Here is a 23,616-nt window from a genome sequence, read left to right on the forward strand (position 1 = left end):
AAATCTCCATTACATGCAGCGTCTTTCGTAATGTTACTCGGAAGCTAGTTGAAATGTACCTACATTCACAGATAGCAACAAATAACTGATTGTCTAACGTCAAAAATTCGTCTCTGGTCCCTGTCATAAGACCACTTAGATGGTGTGATACGGCTGCGAGTGATACAGCATTGCTTCTACACGCATTGGATAGTCCGCCTTAGTATGTGAATAAGTGAGGTACCTCCACTGTCAAGGTGTGGTCATGGGCGTGCCCAAACACAACACCTTTCAGCCTTTCGGTCTCCTGCATTGATCCCATACGCCCACTGGCAAGTATTCAACCATATGAAAAAAAGGTAAATTACTTACAAACTACAGCGTGCAACCACTTTATTGGACATGTAAACGTATCTCTCTCTCTCTCTCTCTCTCTATATATATATATATATATATATTCATCCAGAAGCAATCTATGCAGCTGAAACAATGGTGATTGATGGTCACTCTAAAATTAAGGAAATAGAAAAGCAGGAAAGAAAAATTCTCAGGAAGATTTACGGTCCAATCTACAAGAGACCACAAAACGAGCTCTATACAAAGATCGACATAGTAACACATGAAATCAGAAAGCGCCGAGACAAATTTTATACACACATCTACAGGATGGAAGACTCCAGAACAGCAAAGAAATTATTCAATATTATAACAAGGAGTAAATGTGGCACGGAATGGCTGAAAGAAGTCCAGAGGGATCTACAGCAGATCAACATAAAAAATCTCGAAGATCGCACCGAGTGCCGGCATAAAATCACAAGTGTGAAGTTTGGGGAAAGAACATCGCGTCAGCCTGGTAAAAAATGGACAGAGGAACGGAAGAAGGAGCATTCTGAGAGGATGAGGAGGTTTTGGGAAGCAAAGAAGAAAAACATCCGAAGATGAAATTATGAATTCAAGTCCAATCGCTCTCCTAAAGGGGAACAATCGTTATAATTATAATAATATTCAGATTTAGGTTATGACAAGTTCGATATACCTACCATCACTGGCGCAGACGAATAGCGAAATTCTGCATGACCCGCTGAAGTGTCGGAACATCAAAAACTCAAATGGCTCGAAGCACTATGGAACTTAGCATATGAGGTCATCAGTCCCATAGACTTACAACTGCTTAAACCTAACTAAGCTAAGGACATCACATACATCCACGCCAGAGGCAGGATTCGTACCTGCGACCGTAGCAGCAGCAGCAGCACGGTTCCGGACTGAGTGGGAATATCGATGCTGTCGATGACCTTCTGAATGGTTGTTTTCAGATCAGCAATGGTTTTGGGGTTGTTGCTGTACTCCTTTTCTTTAATATAGCTCCACAAACAGAAGTCGCGTGCATTCAGATCCGGAAAATATGGCGCCAAATCGAGGGCCATGCCAGTGGCCTCTGAGTGCCCCAAAGCCAGAATACAGCCCCCAAAGTGCTCCTGCAGGAAATCAAACATTCTTCTCATTTGATGGGGTAGAGCTGCGTGGCGGCCGGAGTGGCCGAGCGGTTCTAGGCGCTACAGTCTGGAACCGAGCGACCGCTACGGTCGCAGGTTCCAATCCTGCCTCGGGCATGGATGTGTGTGATGTCCGTTGGTTAGTTAGGTTAAAGTAGTTCCAAGTTCTAGGGGACTGATGACCTCAGAAGTTAAGTCCCATAGTGCTCAGAGCCATTTTTTGGAGCTGCGTCTTGCATGAACCACATCTTGTCGAAATCAGCGTCACTTTGGATAACGGGGATGAAATTATCTTCCAAAACCTTCACGTACCGTTCGGCAGTCACCATGCCATCAAGGAATACCGCACCGGTTATTCCGTGACTGGACACTGCACACCACACAGTCACTCGTTGAGGGTGAAGAGACTTCTCGGTCGCGAACTTCCGCTTCTCAGAGCCCCAAATGCGCAAATTTTTGCTTATTGACGAACCCATCCAAATGTAAGTGGGCTTCGTCGCTAAACTCTATCACGCATGTGGATACTTGACTATTCTGATTCCTGCGAACAATGACAAGTAACATGAGTGTTTGGTACCGGTTCCTCCACCATTTCCAGAGCTGTAATGTGACCAGTGGACTTGTTTAAGGAGGTTAGTAGTGTTTCGACCAGTGAGCTCAGTGTTGACTGCTCTGCTGGCGCGCTGTTTGTTCGTCTGTTTGTGGTTGCTGGTGCAGCGCCCGCCTCCACTGTGCGCAGGTGTACGAGGGCCTGGTGCCGGTGTACACGAGCGGCGTGCACGCGGTCAGCCCGACGGCGCGCCAGTTCACGGTGGGTCTGGCGGGGCGCGGCCTGCCGCTCAGAGGGGACGTGCTGCTGCGCTGCTACCACCGGCACCCCGCCCCCGCCGCCTCCCGCGAGCTCATCTTCGCCTGCCAGTTCCACACCTGCGCCGTCGCCGACTACACGCTCTCCTTCACCAGGCACCAGCTCGACCACGCCTGCAACGGTGCGTATGCCCCCCACTCACCAGTCACTCTGCAGTGAAGTACGCACTGATATCGAAATTCCTGGCAGATTAAAACTGTATCCCGGACAGGGGTTCGAACCCGGGACCTATACCCTTCGCAAGCAAGTGCTCTACCAGTTGAGCTACCGGAGCACGGCTCGCGACTCGTTCTACATCTACATCTACATCCATACTCCGCAAGCCACCTGACGGTGTGTGGCGGAGGGTACCCTGAGTACCTCTATCGGTTCTCCCTTCTATTCCAGTCTCGTATTGTTCGTGGAAAGAAGTGTTGTCGGTATGCTTCTGTGTGGGCTCTAATCTCTCTGATTTTATCCTCATGGTCTCTTCGCGAGATATACGTAGGAGGGAGCAATATACTGCTTGACTCCTCGGTGAAGGTTTATTCTCGAAACTTCAACAAAAGCCCGTACCGAGCTACTGAGCGTCTCTCCTGCAGAGTCTTCCACTGGAATTTATCTATCATCTCCGTAACGCTTTCGCGATTACTAAATGATCCTGTAACGAAGCGCGCTGCTCTCCGTTGGATCTTCTCTATCTCTTTTATCGACCCTATCTGGTACGGATCCCACAGTGTTGAGCACTATTCAAGCAGTGGGCGAACAAGCGTACTGTAACCTACTTCCTTTGTTTTCGGATTGCATTTCCTTAGGATTCTTCCAATGAATCTCAGTCTGGCATCTGCTTTACCGACGATCAACTTTATATGATCATTACATTTTAAATCACTCCTAATGCGTACTCCCAGATAATTTATGGTATTAACTGCTTCCAGTTGCTGACCTGCTATTTTGTAGCTAAATGATAAGGGGTCTATCTTTCTATGTATTCGCAGCACATTACACTTTTCTACATTGAGATTCAATTGCCATTCCCTGCACCTTGCGTCAATTCGCTGCAGATCCTCCTGCATTTCAGTACAATTTTTCATTGTTACAACCTCTCGATACACCACAGCATCATCTGCAAAAAGCCTCAGTGAACTTCCGATGTCATCCACAAGGTCATTCACGTATATTGTGAATAGCAAGGGCCCTACGACACTCCCCTGCGGTACACCTGAAATCACTCTTACTTCAGAAGCCTTCTCTCCATTGAGAATGACATGCTGCGTTCTGTTATCTAGGAACTCCTCAATCCAATCACACAATTGGTCTGATAGTCCATATGCTCTTACTTTGTTCATTAAACGACTGTGGGGAACTGTATCGAACGCCTTGCGGAAGTCAGGAAACACGGCATCTACCTGTGAACCCGTGTCTATGGCTCTCTGAGTCTCGTGGACGAATAGCGCGAGCTGGGTTTCACACGACCGTCTTTTTCGCAACCCATGCTGATTCCTACAGAGTAGATTTCTAGTCTCCAGAAAAGTCATTATACTCGAACATAATACGTGTTCCAAAATTCTACAACTGATCGACGTTAGAGATATAGGTCTATAGTTCTGCACGCCTGTTCGACGTCCCTTCTTGAAAACGGGGATTACCTGTGCCCTCTTCCAATCCTTTGGAACGCTACGCTCTTCTAGAGACCTACGGTACACCGCTGCAAGAAGGGGGCCAAGTTCCTTCGCGTACTCTGTGTGAAATCGAACTGGTATCCCATCAGGTCCAGCGGCCTTTCCTCTTTTGAGCGATTTTAATTGTTTCTCTATCCCTCTGTCGTCTATTTCGATATCTACCATTTTGTCATCTGTGCGACAATCTAGAGAAGGAACTACAGTGCAGTCTTCCTCTGTGAAACAGCTTTGGAAAACGACATTTAGTATTTCGGCCTTTAGTCTGTCATCCTCTGTTTCAGTACCATTTTGGTAACAGAGTGTCTGGATATATTGTTTTGATCCACGTACCGCTTTGACATAAGACCAAAATTTCTTAGGATTTTCTGCCAAGTCAGTACATAGAACTTTACTTTCGAATTCATTGAACGCCTCTCGCATAGTCCTCCTCACACTACATTTCGCTTCGCGTAATTTTTGTTTGTCTGCAAGGCTTTGGCTATGTTTATGTTTGCTGTGAAGTTCCCTTTGCTTCCGCAGCAGTTTTCTAACTCGGTTGTTGTACCACGGTGGCTCTTTTCCATCTCTTACGATCTTGGTTGGCACATACTCATCTAACGCATGTTGTACGATGGTTCTGAACTTTGTCCACTGATCCTCAACACTATCTGTACTTGAGACAAAACTTTTGTGTTGATCCGTCAGGTACTCTGTAATTTGCTTTTTGTCACTTTTGCTAAACAGAAAAATCTTCCTACCTTTTTTAATATTTCTATTTACGGCTGATATCATCGATGCAGTAACCGCTTTATCATCGCTGATTCCCTATTCTGCATTAACTGTTTCAAATAGTTCGGTCTGTTTGTCACCAGAAGGTCTAATGTGTTATCGCCACGAGTCGGTTCCCTGTTTAACTGCTTAAGGTAATTTTCAGATAAAGCCCTTAAAAGAATTTCACTGTATTCTTTGTCCCTGCCGCCCGTTATGAACGTTTGAGTCTCCCAGTCTAAATCCGGCAAATTAAAACCTCCACCCAGAACTATAACATGGTGGGGAAATCTACTCGAAATATTTTCCAAATTATCCTTCAGGCGCTCAGCCACAACAGCTGCTGACCCAGGGGGCCTATAGAGACATCCAATTACCATGTCTGAGCCTGCTTTAACCGTGACCTTCACCCAAATTATTTCGCATTTCCGATCTCCGTCAATTTCCTTCGATACTATTGCACTTCTTATCGCTATAAACACGCCTCCCCCTTCACTGTCCAGCCTGTCTCTGCGGTATACATTCCAATCTGAGTTTAGGATTTCATTACTGTTTACGTCTGGTTTCAGCCAACTTTCTGTCCCTAGTACTATATGGGCGTTGTGACCGTTTATTAATGAGAGCAGTTCTGGGACCTTTCTATAGACGCTCCTGCAGTTTACTATTAGCACATTACTATTGTTATTCCCTGTTGCATTTTGCCTACTCCTACCTTGCCGCGTCTCAGGAGGCGTCTTGTCGTTCCTAGGGAGGGAATTCTCTAACCTAAAAAACCCACATGTGCACTCCACACGTACTCCGCTACCCTTAGTCCGCCGCTCGTGGTCTCGCGGTTGCGTTCTCGCTTCCCGAGCACGGGGTCCCGGGTTCGATTTCCGGCGGGGTCAGGAATTTTCACCTGCCTCGAGATGACTGGGTGTTTGTGTTGTCCTCATCATTTCATCATCATCCAGGAAAGTGGCGAAATTGGGCTGAGCAAAGGTTGGGAAATTGTACGGGCGCTGATAACCGCGCCGTTGAGCGCCCTACAAACCAAACATCATCATCATCATCATCCGCTACCCTTGTAGCCGCTTCCGGCGTGTAGTGCACGCCTGACCTATTCAGGGGGATCCTACATTTCTCCACCCGATAGCGGAGGTCGAGAAATTTGCACCCCAGATCTCCGCAGAATCATCTGAGCCTCTGGTTTAAGACTTCCACTCGGCTCCAAACCAGAGGACCGCGATCGCTTCTGGGAACGATACTACAAATAGTTAGCTCTGATACCACCCCGCGAGCGAGGCTTTCCGCCTTCACCAATTCCGCCAACCGCCTGTACGAACTGAGGATGACCTCTGAACCCAGACGGCAGGAGTTATTGGTGCCGACATGAGCAACAATTTGCAGTCGGGTGCACCCAGTGTTCTCTATCGCCGCCGGCAGGGCCTCCTCCACATCTCGGATGAGACCCCCCGGCAAGGAGACAGAGTGAACACTGGTCTTCTTCCCCGACCTTTCCGCTATTTCCCTAATGGAAATCTCCTTCCTTTCAAAACACACAGACGAAACTTCTGTGAAGTTTGGAAGGTGCGATACGAGTTGCTGGTGGAATTAAGAGAGCTTGCTAAAAATTAATGCCTCGAATTTTTCATGTCAAAACTCACTAAATTTTTTAAATAAAACCACTTCTGTTAACATTCTCCATCTTTGGTTAGATAGAGCAGCAATCAGTCGTAGAATTAAGTTGCTTTAATATGACATTTATAGTCACAACGCAGATCAGAACAGGTCGAAATCTGATCTGCGTTGTGACTATAAATGTCATATTAAAGCAACTTAATTCTACGACTGATTGCTGCTCTATCTAACCCAATATAACCACAGTCGTTGCGTGCACCCACCACATGGAGGGCAACCTGATGATTCTACATCTTTCTTCTAGAATGAGATTTTCGCTCTGGAGCGGAGTGTGAGCTGATATGAAACTTCCTGACAGATTAAAACTCTGTGCCGGACCGAGACTCGAACTCGGGATCTTTACTTTTCGCGGGCAAGTGCTCTTCCAACTTTTTTCCTTCTTTTTTCTTTTTTTCTTTTTTATCTTTTTTATTTTTTTAACGGCGTTGATATATATCAACGGGGACAGGTGAAAATGTGTGCCCCGACCGGCACTCGAACCAGGGATTTCCTGCTTACCTGGCAGACGCTCTATCACCTTTTTTTTTTTTTAATGTATTAAAGTAAGAAAAGTGGGGTAAAGGTGGTTTGAAGCTCGGACTGAGACTTCAACGCTACTCATTATTTTATTTTTATTTTATTTATTTTTATTTATTTGTTTTTTTATTTATTTATGTCAATGTCAGACTTACAACCTTTGCTGACATACATTTTGTTGTACTACCGCATAAATAGTGTCTACAGTGTCCAAATGTTGACAAACAGTGGCTAATTATAAAATTAATTAAGGAAATGAATAAAACTGAAAATGTCCAAATGAAAGACATGAAGACATCGCGGATAGTACAAATACAAACGAAACATGCTCCTGTAGCAATGAAATGAAATTCGTGTAGGGGGCGACACCTGCTCACGACCCGACGTTCGATAGAGCAAGAGAGCCATCTAACGACCCGTTCTCCAGACGTTGGTGTAAGACTGGGTCGTCTTCTCGAAATTAACTAGGGTCCGTAGGTGTGATCGATGTCTATCTCGGCTTCTTCGTCTATCTCTCACACGTCACACCCCATCTGGCCGGTAAATGTAAGTCGCAAGTAATTAACGAAGTCTTGCCTATATTTCTTATGCTGTTGCAGCTTCGTGTGTCCATCCGGGAGAGAATGCCAAAAATCCATTTTGTCCTTTTCCGATTCGTTATAGACGTAGCCCACAACCATTCCCCGTACCCATGTCACTGCACTGGTTTTTTTGGACCGGAAAATAAGATTCTGGGGGGGAGACTGAGCTACCCAAGCACGACCCACGACCCGTCCTCACAGCTTCATTTCGGCCAGTACCTCGTCCCCTACCTTCCAAACTTCACATAAGCTCTTCTGCGAACCTTGCAGAACTAGCACTCCTGCAAGAAAGAGCTTCTGTGAAGTTTGGAAGGTAGGAGACGAGGTACTGGCAGAACTGAAGCTGTGAGGACGGGTCGTGAGTCGTGCTTTGGTAGCTCAGCTGGTAGAGCACTTGCCCGCGAAAGGCAAAGGTCCCAAGTTCGAGTCTCTGTCCGGCACACAGTTTTAATCTGTCAGGAAGTTTCATCTTTATTCTTCATGTCTTCGTAATTAACTCTCAACATAGGGCGCTGGGGACTACTACGCATCTCCCAACGAGTGGTCAGTTTGTTGATACCGTCATTCCACAGTGTTTGACGTTTCTGACGGAGCAACAACCTCACCTCTCTCAGTACTGCTTCATCACTAATTAATATGAAGCCCTCGAAGGTTTTCTTTAAGTTTTGAAAACACTCCGGTCTCTGTCACACACGCTTAAGTTAGCCCCACTGTTTCCTTCATTAAAAGCACGAACACCCCAACGTCGCACATTACTGATGTCGATACATTCATCGCCGTACACAGCTTTCTTTCTCCTATGGATTTCATGTGGAGACACGATTTATAATGTTAGAAACTCGATTACAGCAAGCTGTTTCTCACGCACCGACGTGGGTAAGTTACACACCGCCATTTTTTCTTTAATTCCTGTTATTTGCAACATGCTCCATTACAATATGTGTAATACTTCATGTATCATGTATGTGTTATGTGTCTGGGGTGAGGGTAAATGTTGTATTGTTGTTGATGATGATGATGATGATGATGATGATGATGATGATGATGATGATGATGACGGCCGGCCGGTGTGGCCGAGCGGTTCTAGGCGCTTCAGTCCGGAACCGCGCTGCTGCTGCGGTCGCAGGTTCGAATCCTGCCTCGGACATGGCTGTGCGTGATGTCCTTAGGTTAGTTAGGTTTAAGTAGTTCTAAGTTCTGGGGGACTGATGACCTCAGATGTTAAGTCCCATAGTAATCAGAACCATTTTTTCTTATGATGACGACGACGAGAGAAAGGATGCGTCAAACCCGGTGCCGACACAGGGCCTACGCCTTGCGAATAGCACCAAGGAGCCGCCAACCTTAACGTCCCCATCCGATGGACGGATTTCCAAAAACAAAAATGTTCAAATGTGTGTCAAATCTTATGGGACTTAATTGCTAAGGTCATCAGTCTCTAAGCTTACACACTACTTAACCTAAATTATGTTCACTCCACTTAAGGTCGCTCTGGATAGTTACTCCCAGATATTTTGCGACTGATACTGTTTCCAGCAGTTTGTCATCAACAGTGTAGCTACACATAAGTGGATTTGTTTCCTATCTATGTCTGTTACGTTCAGGGTCAACTGGCACAGCCTGTATCATTCATCAGTTCTCTGGAGGACATACTGCAAATAGTTACTACCTTCTGTCGTTGCTACTTTGTTATAGACAATCGCATTATCTGCGAACATCCTTAGAGGCGTGTTGCCATTAGCACGAAAACGTTCGTCCACAAATGTCACGTGTCTCTATGAACTGTCTGCGAGACAGAGATACTCCTGTGGCCAGCGAGATCCCCGGATCTGTCCACAATAGAACATCTGTGGGACCAGCTCGGGCGTCAACTCGATCGCAGTGGCACCATCCGGGATCCAGGGGCCAGCTACAGCAGATGGAAGCCATCTTGCCTCAGGAGGGGGAGACAAGGGGCTCATACAACCAAGTTCCTTATAAATTTGACTCGATTTTGCAATCACTGAAACAACATCACTTAACCCTTTCAAATCGTAAAGTCTCGCTTCATTTCCTCTGCCTCTCCTGGGGGCTTCACTTTTCTGTCAGTGAGTGCAGATGAAAGTATCTGTCTGATGTAGCTAAGCAGGATGTTGGTCTGAGACAGACTGATCAGGGCCCATAAACTTGCTGTATGTGAAAAAAACTGTGTTTAAATTAAATAACTATTATCATTTCAGAACAGTCGTTAAATAAGGCATCCTGTAAGTACAGAATTCAGTGCACAGGGTGGTTTAGGCACACATTTCATTTAAATAACCACCTGTGTATATAACGTGATTGAAATGCTTTCACTCGTATGACTGTCGCAAACGGAAGTCAACAATATTCTTTTAAAATACGCAGAGGAAGCTTACAACCACTAAGCTAATTGTTGACTTTTACTCAAAGATACCGAATTCCTTATTTTATTTTACATATAGACATTTGAAGCCAATCCATTTTCTTCTAAACACTATTGACTCATATGTATTTTTTCTTTCATTGGGCCGTCCTCCTAGTAATTCAGGTGCTGGAAATAATCGCATTCTCAAAGCCAAAACTATTTTTTTGAAACTACAAGTAAAAATTAAATTAACTCAAAGCGACGTTTTTGTAATGGAGACTAACCAATTTAGCTTTGAATAGTATTGGACATGATACTGAAAAGAGCAACACTGCCAAGGATTTAGTGGATGCGAAAGCTAGGCTTTCTGTAAATATTTTGTTACTCGCAGAGGAACCGGGCCTTGCCCAGGCGTTTATTGACAGCTGTGCGACCACGCCCGCACCACGCACCTTCTGGCCTTGTGCTTAATGTTTCTGATGTCATGTCTCCTGAATTATGTGTCTTAAAGTGATATAATTCTGTAGGTACATTCAGTGACCTTTTAGGCTACTGTTGCGAAATTTATTGTGCATAAAGTAATAAATTTAAACGTCAAGCCTGATGCGGCAGTTTTTCATGCGTCTAGTTCTTTATGACGTCATATTTCCTGAACTACGTGTCATGCAATGACATAATTTCGCAGTTACATGCAGTGGTGTATGCGCATACTGTATGCAAAATGCGTCCCGAATACAGTTAGTAGTAAAGACGTAATAAATTATAACGTCACGCCTCAAGCGGTAATTTTACTGCACGAACAGCGGAAAAGTAGTGACGATAAACTTTTTTTCCTTCCATCATTTTGTGGGTCTTGTCAACGAGAAGGAATTTCGTAAAGGTTTGAAATTACGTGTATAGTTTGTTGAAAGTCGCTAAGTGGAGTCACTTTTAAATTCCGGGTGAATAAAATGTGGGAATTCACTCGTCGTCCTTTTCTACCTACAGCACTTGTTGTCTCACAATAATGTACATGTGTTCCAAGTTTGGTTGAAACTGGTCCGCCGGCGGGTGTGGTCATGCGGTTCTAGGCGCTACAGTCTGGAACCGCGCGGCCGCTACGTCGCAGGTTCGAATCCCGCCTCGGGCATGGATGTGTGTGTTGTCCTTAGGTTAGTTAGGTATAAGTAATTCTAAGTTCTAGGGGACTGATGACCTCAGATGTTAAGTCCCATAGTGCTCAGAGCCATTTTGAAACTGGTCCAGTGGTTTAGGTGAAGATGTGGAAAACACACACACGCGCACATATATATATATATATATATATATATATATATATATATATATATATGTGTGTGTGTGTGTGTGTGTGTGTGTGTGTGTGTGTGTGTATTTCTAAAACTAACCGAGTAATTATGTGTTTCAGTGTTGCAACTGTGATGATAAATAAGGATTCAACAAAATGTGCTTTTCTGCACGTCCTGAAACATATTAATATCTTAGAGCTGCACTATCCACTCAACCACTCGGTTTGAGGCGTTATGTCACGGACTGCGCGGCCTCTCCCGTCGGACGTTCGAGTCCTCCCTCGGACATGGGTGTGTCTGTGTGTGTTGTTCTTAGCCTAAGTTAGTTTAAGTTGTGTGTAAGTCTAGGAACCGATGACCAAAGCAATTTGGTCCCTGAGGAATTCACACACATTTGAACATTTTTTAGCCACTCAACCTAGCTTCAATATTATATAGGGGCGCCAGGGTAGTGTTCATACGGACGGGCTAGGGCCATCTCTGCTGAAGAGCAAAATTCAAAAAACGCTCGAACTAGTGATCTATAAGCCACTTCAAAATGTTCAAATGTGTGTGAAATCTTATGGGACTTAACTGCTAAGGCCATCAGTCCCTAAGCTTACACACTACTTAACCTAAATTATCCTAAGGACAAACGCACACACCCATGCCCGAGGGAGGACTCGAACCTCCGCCGGGACCAGCCGCATGTACGCCACTTCCTTCGTGCAAGAATTATATTTCGTTGAGATTCAAAAAAATGCTCTGAGCACTATGGGACTTAACATCTATGGTCATCAGTCCCCTAGAACTTAGAACTACTTAAACGTAACTAACCTAAGGACAGCACACAACACCCAGCCATCACGAGGCAGAGAAAATCCCTGACCCCGCCGGGAATCGAACCCGGAAACCCGGGCGTGGGAAGCGAGAACGCTACCGCACGACCACGAGATGCGGGCCGTTGAGATTCATCATATAAATCTCAGTCCGGCATCTGAATTTTAAGTAGACATTCCAGACGGTGTTTATGGTTATTGTTCCCATTAATTTGTCGCCAATAACGTAATAGGGAGGTACTGGATCTATTCACCTACTTTTATGCTATATGTGATATTTATTTACGAGAGTTGCATCGCCCGCGAACATCGGCATCTATCCTCCTATGTTGTTGATTTATCATTTATGTATTTTGTAAACTGTAACGAGCCTATAATACTAGGTTGGGTTACTCCCAAAATGATGATTTCATCTGTAGATTTTGTTACACCTAGCTGCTACGAAGGTCAACGGCAATGCTGCTGCGGTAACACCGGTTCCCGTCAAATCACGGAAGTTATGCGCTGTCGGGTTTGGCTAGCACTTGGATGGGTGACCATCCTGGCCGGCTGAGTTCTGTTGGTAGGGAGGATGCACTCAAGTCTTGTGAGGTCAATTGAGGAGCTAGTTGAGTGAGAACTAATGACACCGGTGACGAAAACTGACAACGGCCGGGAGAGAAGTGTGCTGACCACATGCCCCTCCGTATCCGCATACGGTGACACCCAAGAGGTGAGGATGACACGGCGGCTGGTCGGTACCTTTGCGCCTTCACGGCCACTTCGGAGGGTGTTAGTTTGTTTTTAGTTGCTAGGAAGTCTGAAGCCAGTCACAGAGGTTGTCTGATAATCGTTAAGCTCGTGTTGTGTTCACTAAATAACTGTGCGGCCACTGTAGCGAATACAGCTACTATCTTGTGTGAGTGGGCGTTGTGCAGAGTGATGTAGAAGGCTGGAACTGTAGTTGCATGGCGCGAGCTAGGGGCGCCACTGTCGTGCTTGATGAAGTGTGACATCATCTCTCTGCGTCATTTATCGCGAATAGCTCTTGTCTCCTTTCTGAGCGTGTAACGCCCGCTACTGCGTGCAAACACGGCAGCGTGAAACAAATGCCTATTTAGGGCTATCCACTGCCATCGACAGCAATGTAAGGTAATGATACCTCCGTTGTTTTTAGCCTTCGTTTCATACTTTTATTCGCACCACCGACGAATGAAAATGTCGCGTGATAGGAGTTATTTCGTTTTCTACGGTCGGGGCTGTTTATTACTACTGCTCGTGCTGCCGATAAAGATCAACGTGTTTGCGTGCCAACTTCCAGCGTTTCCCTTTACCTGGCACTTTCAACCGCGCCCTCAGAAAGAACATAAAGCAATTAACTTTAATTGCTGTGATAATTAACTGGCTCTGAAAGAGCGCTTTCCACCACTCTTCCTACTTGGAAGTATGCCTGAAGTCGCTTGCCTTGCGTTGTTCCATTCGTAGTATCGGGCTCCCTTGGAGAGAGGGCAGTTCCACTCACAATTTAGTACCGGTAATTGCTAGTACACAATTGTGAAAGGAAACATTAAAGTACAAGAAAGATGCGTAATAGCCAGGAAATAACATATTTAACTATGTTAGGATGTCACTTCAGATATCTCAGTGTAGCGAACCGTTTGTTCTCCTACTTCACGTAGCTTCTTTTGAGCACAGTACTCTGATGTCAGCCTTCTGTCGCCTTATCGATGGTTATTTTTAATCATTTGTGATTATATTTCTGTACAGAACCGCCCGCATCTCGTGGTCGTGCGGTAGCGTTCTCGCTTCCCACGCCCGGTTTCCCGGGTTCGATTCCCGGCGGGGTCAGGGATTTTCTCTGCCTCGTGATGGCTGGGTGTTGTGTGCTGTCCTTAGGTTAGTTAGGTTTAAGTAGTTCTAAGTTCTAGGGGACTTATGACCACAGCAGTTGAGTCCCATAGTACTTAGAGCCATTTGTACAGAATCGATTTATTTTTCAGATTTCTCTTGGTATCAATGTGTTTCGTAGCATAGTATATTACCTCACGGATTACTTCCTATCAGGAATGCCTCTCTCTCGTTCTGAAATGGTGTTTGAACCTCTCTAATTCTGATTCTTCATATACTGTCATCTTTCATAATGAACTAATAAATATTACTGTGGAAGATTAATACGTTGTATTCAAGTTATTAATACGTCTATGTTCCTCCAAGAATCGACGGAAATATCCATAAATATTTTCCTTTTCTAGTTTCATTCAGCCCCATAGATAACATAGCCTACATTAGCAGAGATGGAAGTGGTTCATCAACGACAAATTTCAGCTGCATACGCATAAGGGCAGTTTCTTTGCAGGGCCATAACGGAAAACTGTGCACTTTACGTTGTTGCCGGCAAATTTCGCAGTTATTTTGTCTAGAAACTCAGTCTTGCCAGTATGTTTACTGCCTGACATTATGCCCTGACACTACTCGGTGGCGAAGTGCAGTAAAACTAAAACGCCCCTCTCGATACAGATATGTGTCTTCCCCGTACGGTTTTCATATCCCTGTTGTCGGTGTTAAGACTGAATTAGTATGTTTCTCGCTACTTTATTTCCATGCTTTTTCTATATCAGAATTATATCTAAGATGACCTCGAGATACTTGCACAGATCTTAACGCGACCATCCGTCGCAGTAGACGGATGCAACACCTTTCTGTTTTGGACTTGAAGTCTAAGAAAGAAATAGAACTTTTAGTGATTCATCTCATAACACATACTTCTCTCATTTCTCCCTTCAATTTATGTTTGATAATTCTCAGAGATATTATTTTAATAAACATGGAGCAAAACTGGCTTCAGGATCGATCACAAGGGCAATCCGCTCATAAGAACAAGCCATCTTCCTCATTACCATCATACGAAATCCTCACTTGAGATTTCTTAGAACGGGGATCGCTTTTTAAAAGAAGGAAAGGGTCTGCAATGACTCAAATGTTCGGCAGAGCTCAGCTTTCCCACACCACAAGTCCGTCAGTAAGGCAATGCAATGCTTAGCACACAGAAATGGCAAATACCTCACGTGCGTCGCCTACCTCCCGAAGTAAACACATGACGCCCAGTGTTAAATCACAACCCATCGGAGAGACAAGGATGACTCCATCCTGCATGAATCTCTTTCTCTCTGCGGTTTCCAGACACTGGTTTGTAGTGTAGCGGGGCGCATGCCATTCATTTTTGTGCTTAGAGAGCACATTGACGAAAATATTACGGCGTTTTTCGTATAACTGCTGCATCCTGTTGCTGTTTGCAACGCCCCCGGCCGTTTTTGATTGAGCCGCCTTTTCCGATTGGCCGTGAGTGCGTTGTAACGATAGTCTCTGGTCGTTGTAGCTCGAAGAGGAACTTACTTTAATTTTCTTCGAATAACCGAGTTCGCCATTAGATCTTGGGACTGTCAGTGATACAAATGTTGATGGTATTGAGACAGCAACCAGCCACAAATTTACTTTAAGTTCCTTTATTCAAAAGATACCATTACCGGTTTCGAATCATTACAATTCACGTCATACGGCTTTCATTAGAACATGTGGTGCGTTTTTTTATTGATTAGTTGTCCTAAAATATAAATAATATACAGGGTGAAAAGTATTTAAACCGACAAACTCTGGGAGGTTGTAGGGGACATCAAAACAAATATTTTTCCCTAATGTCATTTTTTTCTATGGGGATTATTTAAACCGGTGGAGGCCGTATTACGCTCTTCAGTTGTTAGAGGCCGTATTACGAGCTTTAGTTGTTAGAGGGCGTATTACGCTCTTCAGTTGTAGGAAACTGCTGTCTACCAGTGTAGTAGTGCATTGTCTCTGTTTACTAATGCCGGCCGCGGTGGTCTAGCGGTTCTAGGCGCTCAGTCCGGAGCCGCGCGACTGCTACGGTCGCAGGTTCGAATCCTGCCTCGGGCATGGATGTGTGGATGTATGTTATTAATGTCGACCTACTTAGGGAGAAACGATCATCATGATAAAATAAGGGAAATCGGAGCTCGTTTCTTCCGCGAACTGTTCGAGATTGGAATAATAGAGAATTATGGTAAAGGTTTCCAGAATGAGATTTTCACTCTGCAGCGGAGTGTGCGCTGATATGAAACATCGTGGCAGATTAAAACTGTGTGCCTGACCGAGACTCGAACTCGGGACCTTTGCCTTTCGCGGGCAAGTGCTCTACCAACTGAGATACCCAAGCACGACTCACGCCCCGTCCTCACAGCTTTACTTCTGCCAGTACCTCGCCTCCTACCTTCCAAACTTTACAGAAGCTCTCCTGCGAACCTTGTAGAACTACCACTCCTGAAAGAAAGGATACTGCAGAGACATGGCTTAGCCACAGCCTAGGGGATGTTTTCAGAATGAGATTTTCACTCTGCAGCGGAGTGTGCGCTGATATGAAACGTCCTGGCAGATTAATACTGTGTGCCGGACCGAGACTCGAACTCGGGACTTTTGCCTTTCGCGGGCAAGTGCTCTACCAACTGAGCTACCCAAGCACGACTCTCGCCCCGTCCGCTGCAGAGTGAAAACCTCATTCTGGAAACATCCCCCAGTCTGTGGCTAAGCCATGTCTCCGCAATATCCTTTCTTTGAGGAGTGGTAGTTCTACAAGGTTCGCAGCAGAGCTTCTGTAAAGTTTGGAAGGTAGGAGACGAAGTACTGGTAGAAGCAAAGCTGTGAGGCCGGGGCGTGAGTAGTGCTCGGGTAGCCCAGTTGGTAGAGCACTTGCCCGCGAAAGGCAAAGGTCCCGAGTTCGAGTCTCGGTCCGGCACACAGTTTTAATCTGCCAGGAAGTTTCAAAGGCGTTTTTCGTTGCTGCGGAATCTTCTCACGAAATTTCAATCGCCCGCTCTCTCCTTAGAATGCGAAAATATTTTACTAACGTCGACCTACATAGGGAGAAACGATCATCATAATAAAATAATAGAAATCAGAGCTCGTTTCTTCCGCGAACTGTTCGAGACTGGAATAATAGAGAATTATTGTAAAGGTGTTTCGATGAACCCTCCGCCAGGCACCTAACTGTGATTTGCAGAGTTTACATGTAGATTTAGATGTTAGCGATGCAGCCGGTTAGCCGGCCGGGGTGGCCGAGCGGTTCTAGGCGCTTCAGTCTGGAACCACGCGACCGCTACGGTCGCAGGTTCGAATCCTGCCTCGGGCATGGATGTGTGTGATGTCGGTAGGTTAGTTAGGTTTAAGTAGTTCTAAGTTCTAGGGGACTGATGACGTCAGAAGTTAAGTCCCATAGTGCTCAGAGCCATGTGAACCATTTTATTGCAGCCGTTTAACTGGCTGACCCCTGTTTTCCCGGCAGACCTGAGGTTCCCTCTGGACGGCGCTGTGGAGCTGCACTTCTCGGCGACGCCCGAGGTGCGCCTGCCGTCGCCGGCGCCCACCCCCGCAGTGCCCGTCGACAACTCGGAGGACCCGGTGACGCGCTGGGACAGCTTCGAGAACGTCAGCCTGCTCGAGTCGCCCGTCGAGGACTCCGACAGCGACGCCGACGACGGACAAGGTAGGTGCCGGCGCGCAACTCTGCTGCCGTCGTCGTGCTGCGGTTTATTCAAACTACACTGCGTCTCGTAAAGAACACAACTTCTGAGTCCACAATAACAAGCAAATTTATAGATGAAATCAAGTAATGTGCAAATTATTGGAGTGTATGCTAGCTGGTGACGTATGAAATACGATATTACTCGAAAGTCCTCTACCACTTTGCAGGTACACTTTTATTTTTTATTTATTTATTTCATTGTTCCGTGGGACCAAATTAAGGAGAAGTCTCCACGGTCATGGAACGAGTCAATACATGAACTTATAACACGATAGTAGAAACAGATAAAATGAAATATAAGTAACATAGTCAGGCGACAATTCGTAAGTTCAAATGAAGAAAATCGACAATGTAACACTGGAATTTGCTTAATTTTTGAGCTCTTCCAGGAGCTCCTCGACAGAATAGAAGGAGTGAGCCTTGAGGAAACTCTTCAGTTTGGACTTAAAAGTGTTTCGGCTACTGCTAAGATTTTTGAGTTCTTGTGGTAGCTTATTGAAAATGGATGCAGCAGAATATGCACTCCTTTCTGCACAAGAGTCAAGGAAGTGCATTCCACATGCAGATTTGATTTCTGCCTAGTATTAACTGAGTGAAAGCTGCTAGCTCTTGGGAGTAGGCTAATATTGCTAACAACAAACGACATTAAACAAAATATATACTGTGAGGGCAATGTCAGGATTCCCAGACTATTGAATAGGGGCCGACAAGAGGTTCTCGAACTTACACCACACATACCTCGAACAGCCCGTTTTTGAGCCAAAAATACCCTTTTTGAATCAGAATAATTACCCCAAAAAATAATGCCGTATGATATAAGGGTATGAAAATATGCGAAGTAGACTACTTTTCGCGTTGAACTGTCACTTATTTCAGATACTGTTCTAATGGTAAATAAAGCAGCATTTAGTTTCTGAACAAGATCCTGAACATGGGCTTTACACAACAGTTTACTATCTATCCGAACGCCTAGCAACTTGAACTGTTCCGTCTCGCTTATAATATGCCCATTCTGTCTGATCAAAATAACGGTTCTTGTTGAATTGTGAGTCATAAACCGTAAAAACTGAGTATTACTGTGATTTAGCATCAAATTATTTTCCACAAGCCACGAACTTATTTCATGAACTACATTATTTGTTACTGTTTCAATATTACACACAAGATACTTCACTACCAAGCTGGTGTCATCAGCAAACAGAAATATTTTTGAATCACCTGTAATACTAGAAGGAATATCATTTATATAAATAAGAACTGTCACTGTCGCATTCTCTCGATGAAATTTTCCGTAACTTTTGGCCACACTTGCGCGTCTACTTCTGAAATTGCACGCTCATTGTCGGGCTTGAACCGTAGACTCCGTTGTGGTTTGTCCGCTTACACACGAAATTTGAAATATCCCAACAGAAAGACATCACATGTTAAATCAGGAGATAACTTGTATAATATGCTTAGTTACTACAAAAAAGAACATATTATAGCGTGAACGCTGTTTGAACTGCAACATACATGAATATTTGATTATTGTTCTGTATGTCAGCCTCATTTTCCATTATTGATATGGTAGCAGTACCAGCTTTGGACGTTTATGTTCGTGTGACTAAACTGAAATTTCAACATTAGCCTCAATCAGGCACTGAAATTCATTCATTGTTTATTCAGTGGCGACAAGTGAAAATTTGTGCCGGATCTGTAGTCGAACACGGATTGCCCGCTTTACGTGAGCAGTCGCCCTAACAGCTTTTTTGCTTTTTGAGCTGAAAGGCAGGTTAAAGAAGACATCTTTATTCGTACAATTGTCCCAGTCTAAGAGTAAAAAAATGTCTAAACAAAAAGAACAAAACTAAATCATAAATACTGCCGTCCTTGCCGAACCAACATCAGGCACTGCACCCGCCGCTACTAGCTATACAAAATGTCCACATGTACTTCTATTGTGCCATAGGGGCCGGGCACATCTTCACAGATAATAGGTCCTTATGGTTCTGTCACTTGTTTCGCTTCAGCTGTCAAGCACGCTTTATGTTCAACGCAAATTCCCATCTTGTAACACATTACATACTTAGCATCCCCTGTCTATTACCCTCATTGCTCGCAGCCTCACGCTGATTCCCGCTAGAGGTCGAAACAAGAGGCACTACATATATAAAGTTTATGTTTGTGCTGGTGATGGCTGTCATATGCGTGTAACTGACGGATTCTTGTGTTAGTCTAGTAGGAAAGTTGCTGTAAAACATTTCAGACATGGAGCGGACCTCCTCTGAAACAGTTTCAATTTTTAAGTCTTGGTGGATTCTTGAATTTATAACGAATCATGGAACATGATAATAAGCTGATGCAAAACTTCGGGTAATTATCTACAAACCAAACAAAACAGTTCTCCTTATTTGGATGCTGATTATGATTGCGTTTGTCTGCTTTCGTTACAGGGATTAGAGAAATTACGCGTATACGCATGTAAGAAATTTATCATATTTCTTAGACTACTGATATTTTGTAGCGAATGCAGTTTGATCTAAATCAGATTCTTTATTCTAATTGCCCTTACGGTCTTTTAACTACAACGGCACTCCATTGATAATTAATTAGTCCACTTTAAATATTTTCGTATTACCAATAGCAGCTCTTGGGCGTACAGCTTATCAGTTGACTGAGAAATGCATTGCTCTTCATTACACTTTGGTTCCTATTCAGTATAAGCCCAGTAAAAGCATTTTTATTTTGTTACTGCACGAATAGTGATCATAGGAGGGCGCGTCAGTTTCAGGGTTGTCGCTTCCCATAAAGTAGAAGTACTGTGCTGTGTATACACCTAAGTCACCATTTTTGTTACGGTATACGTGGGAGGTCCTCTCACCGGACTTCGTCTACTGATTCTAATATCAGACTAGTTGATTATTGTATTCTGCATTTCTGTTAACCACAACCGTTGACATGAAAATGCTCCAAGTATCATTTCAAGCCTTTGAAGTTAAGCATCTTCCAAAAAATTTAACTACACACGTTTTATGGTCCAAAACCTCGCTTTGGTGGGACTGAAGACATGCACAGGAACAGCTTAATTTCACTAAAAATTGTCATCACATTTTCGAAGTTGGAGGGAGGGGGGTATAAACTGAAGAAAGGAAGAAACTGATGTTAGAGTTTACCGTTACAGAATTTCTATGTGACTAGTGATGGACAGCAAAAGAAATTAACATTATTCTTACGAATCATATCTGCCATTGTGCCGCTGTACTTCTAATCACTGCCGTCCCGAAATATCGAAGGGGCAGACTCGATTGATGCTGGAGTGTCGTTCGCAGTAACACCGAAAGAACTTTTCTACAGTTCAGTAACAATCGTTACAAAAGGTGGCAACGACAGCTTCGCTATGTGGAAGCAAGTACCGGACTCGCTCCCACTTTGTCAGGTAAGCCATTTCTCCGTGAAATCCTTTCTTCCGTAAAAGTTTGTAGGAAAGCTTCTGTGAAGTTTGAAGAGCGGGTGAGAGGCACTGGCAGAACTGGAGCTGCGAGGGCACGATTTCTGGTTCCCGTCCCTTTCAGTCATTCAGTTTTAACCTCCCAGGACGTTTAAATAACGGTGTACACACCGCTGCAGAGAGAAATAAGCGGTCCGTTGTCGAGTGCTGTTTGTTACGGACTGCATATGCGAAGCTTCGTTCGACTTCCGCGTTTAAGTTGTTCGGGAAAATTCTCAATACTGATCACGCAGGACAATATGAATTACACCCTAAGCACCTGTGCGCAACTCTGAAACTCGAAGTGCTAAACTCAGAGTATTTATTACAGCACAGGAAAAAAGCTTTTAGTAAGAGTACTATGTTTCAGAGATAAAACGGTCACCGCTGTAGCAGTAAGCCTACTTACACGTTGACGCTGTGTAAGGTAATGTGTCCTATTGCTGCCTTCTATTCCATAATCCCTTTATGTATCGTCGTGGCTCGTTTCGCAAAGAGTATGATTACATATAAATAAAAGTGTTCTCCCTGTAGCGGATAAAACTGTACCAACTGGCAGTAATGCTAGACCTTGCTGCAATATTATCTCTTAACTCACAGGCGGCGCCAGTTAACTCCGAATATTCTTTCGCCACAACAATTTTAATTAACCCTAGTGTCTGAATTAACGCATATTTTAGCTGATAGAGCAGTGTTAATAGGAAGTGACTGAAGTAGTTTTCTTCGGTTACGAACTTCTGATACTGCGTAGCTTTCAGCTTACCAAAACCGCGCTAAAATTCCAAACAGAAAAGAAAAATTTAATACACAAGCTTTAGCTTGTTAATTTAAGTTCGCAGTTTATAATGAACTTTCTTAAGAGAATTTTTCATTACAGCCGGAAGTATGTTTACGCCTTTACTAGTTATTAGACTGTTCCGTAATAATCACATTAGAACAGACGATCGTGAAGAACTGCTCACTCGGTGCTTTTAAAGGAGGTCTGAAAGACTTACACAAATTGAAACCAAGTGCTGTGATCTGACTGTCAAAGTTATACATTACCTCGTAATTTCATTGCGAATGTGTATGTGTATATTCTGTAACACCATACGACAATAATAATAACATAACAATCATAAGAAGAACAAGGAGAAGAAGAAGAATGATTAGGACAAATATTGGCGAATTTCACATATTATCAAATTTAGTCATTTCAGGCTGTGAATAAAAAAAAATCTGTTTTTCTGACTGATTTACATACAGTTCATTAGTGATCTTATAAGTTGCGTTGAAGTTATATTAAATCTAGATATTTTAAAGTTGAAACCGAACCAGAGAATAGCTTGTAGCCTCTAATCACTAATTAAGTAATGATTAAATTATAGTGGGACCATGAATTTAATGGTTAGATTTTCTAAAAATAACAGCTGTTGATGATGCTTTTGGAGCCATATGTCAGTATGTTATAATCCTCCACCATGCATATCAGCAGGGGACTGTTCAAGCAGTTGGAGGCTTTGTAATGGTAAGGAAAGTGTGTAGTCTGAGTAATATAGGTTCCCTGATATGTCTAGATATGACTATGACAGGTGACACGTGCGTAAGCACCATGTCTGATCACCTGCATCCATTCATGTCCTTTGTGCATTCCGAAAGATTTGGGCAATTCTTGCAGGAAAATGCGACATCCCACACGCCCAGAATTGCTACAGAGTGGCTCCAGGAACACTCCTCTGGGTTTAAACACTTCCGCTGGCCACCAAACTCCCCAGACATGAGCATTATTGAACATATCTCTGATGATGAACGTACTGTTCTTTGGCTCTTCATTATAGCTCGCCCGGAGGCATGTGATCAGGTATTCTTCTTGCGGTTCAAACGCGGTTGGAACCAGAAGTATCCTTAGCAACTGATTCAATGCTAAGCACCGTTTGCCGTGTACTTCGTAGCGGTTTGCAGAATATGTATGTTGATGTAGGTTTAGACTGATATTGTTGGCTCTATTAAACAGCCAATGTTGAGATTTTAGGATGCCGAGTCCGTCCCGTGTACGGCTATGGTGCGGCGACTTCCGCCACGGTGTCTGGCCGCTGGCAGCGTAATACTGCGTTCATTTCCCTTGTGCCGAAACCGAATTACGTCACTGAGCAATTTCCCGTTTCCACGCAGTGCGTAATCAATTATTCCAAGTAATCCTCGGCATTCCGTGCTGGAATCGGCAATTATTCCGGACGATGACATAGCAGATTAAATTGCGAATTACCGCGGCCAGCGTGCTAATTCTGCGCCGCGGCTTATCCTGTTATAGACGCGCGGCTTCCCAGTAATAACACATCGTGTCTGCGTTCGCGTCGCTGGCCCGCTACCTTTCACTTTGCGGTATCTCTGACTTCTAGAGACACACTACACTCACGCTGTTGTGTTTTTAGTTTCATTTCCTATATTACTACTACACTCAGTATCCTAGATCAATGTTTGTTTCACATTTTATAATAGTGTAAGTACAGATTCTTCTCTCACCTATCACTCCCGGTTCCAACTAACCGTTTCATCCCTGAATTTTATCTGGAGGAAGGAAAATTTTTATTCATGTGGTAATGCT

The 23,616-nt window shown here is 44.1% G+C and overlaps 1 protein-coding gene across 1 annotated transcript in view; it reads left to right on the top strand.

The window, feature by feature from the left end:
• The window catches only part of LOC124616737 (tensin), a 517,648-nt gene that overhangs the window by 152,924 nt on the left and 341,108 nt on the right, over positions 1-23,616 (top strand). The window contains exons 5-6 of the mRNA XM_047145102.1: positions 2,215-2,464; positions 17,327-17,527. Coding sequence (XP_047001058.1) covers positions 2,215-2,464; positions 17,327-17,527 — 451 coding nt within the window. The remainder of the gene's footprint in view (positions 1-2,214; positions 2,465-17,326; positions 17,528-23,616) is intronic.

Source organism: Schistocerca americana, chromosome 5 (genome assembly GCF_021461395.2).
Source record: "Schistocerca americana isolate TAMUIC-IGC-003095 chromosome 5, iqSchAmer2.1, whole genome shotgun sequence".
NCBI classification, from domain to species: Eukaryota; Metazoa; Arthropoda; class Insecta; order Orthoptera; family Acrididae; genus Schistocerca; species Schistocerca americana.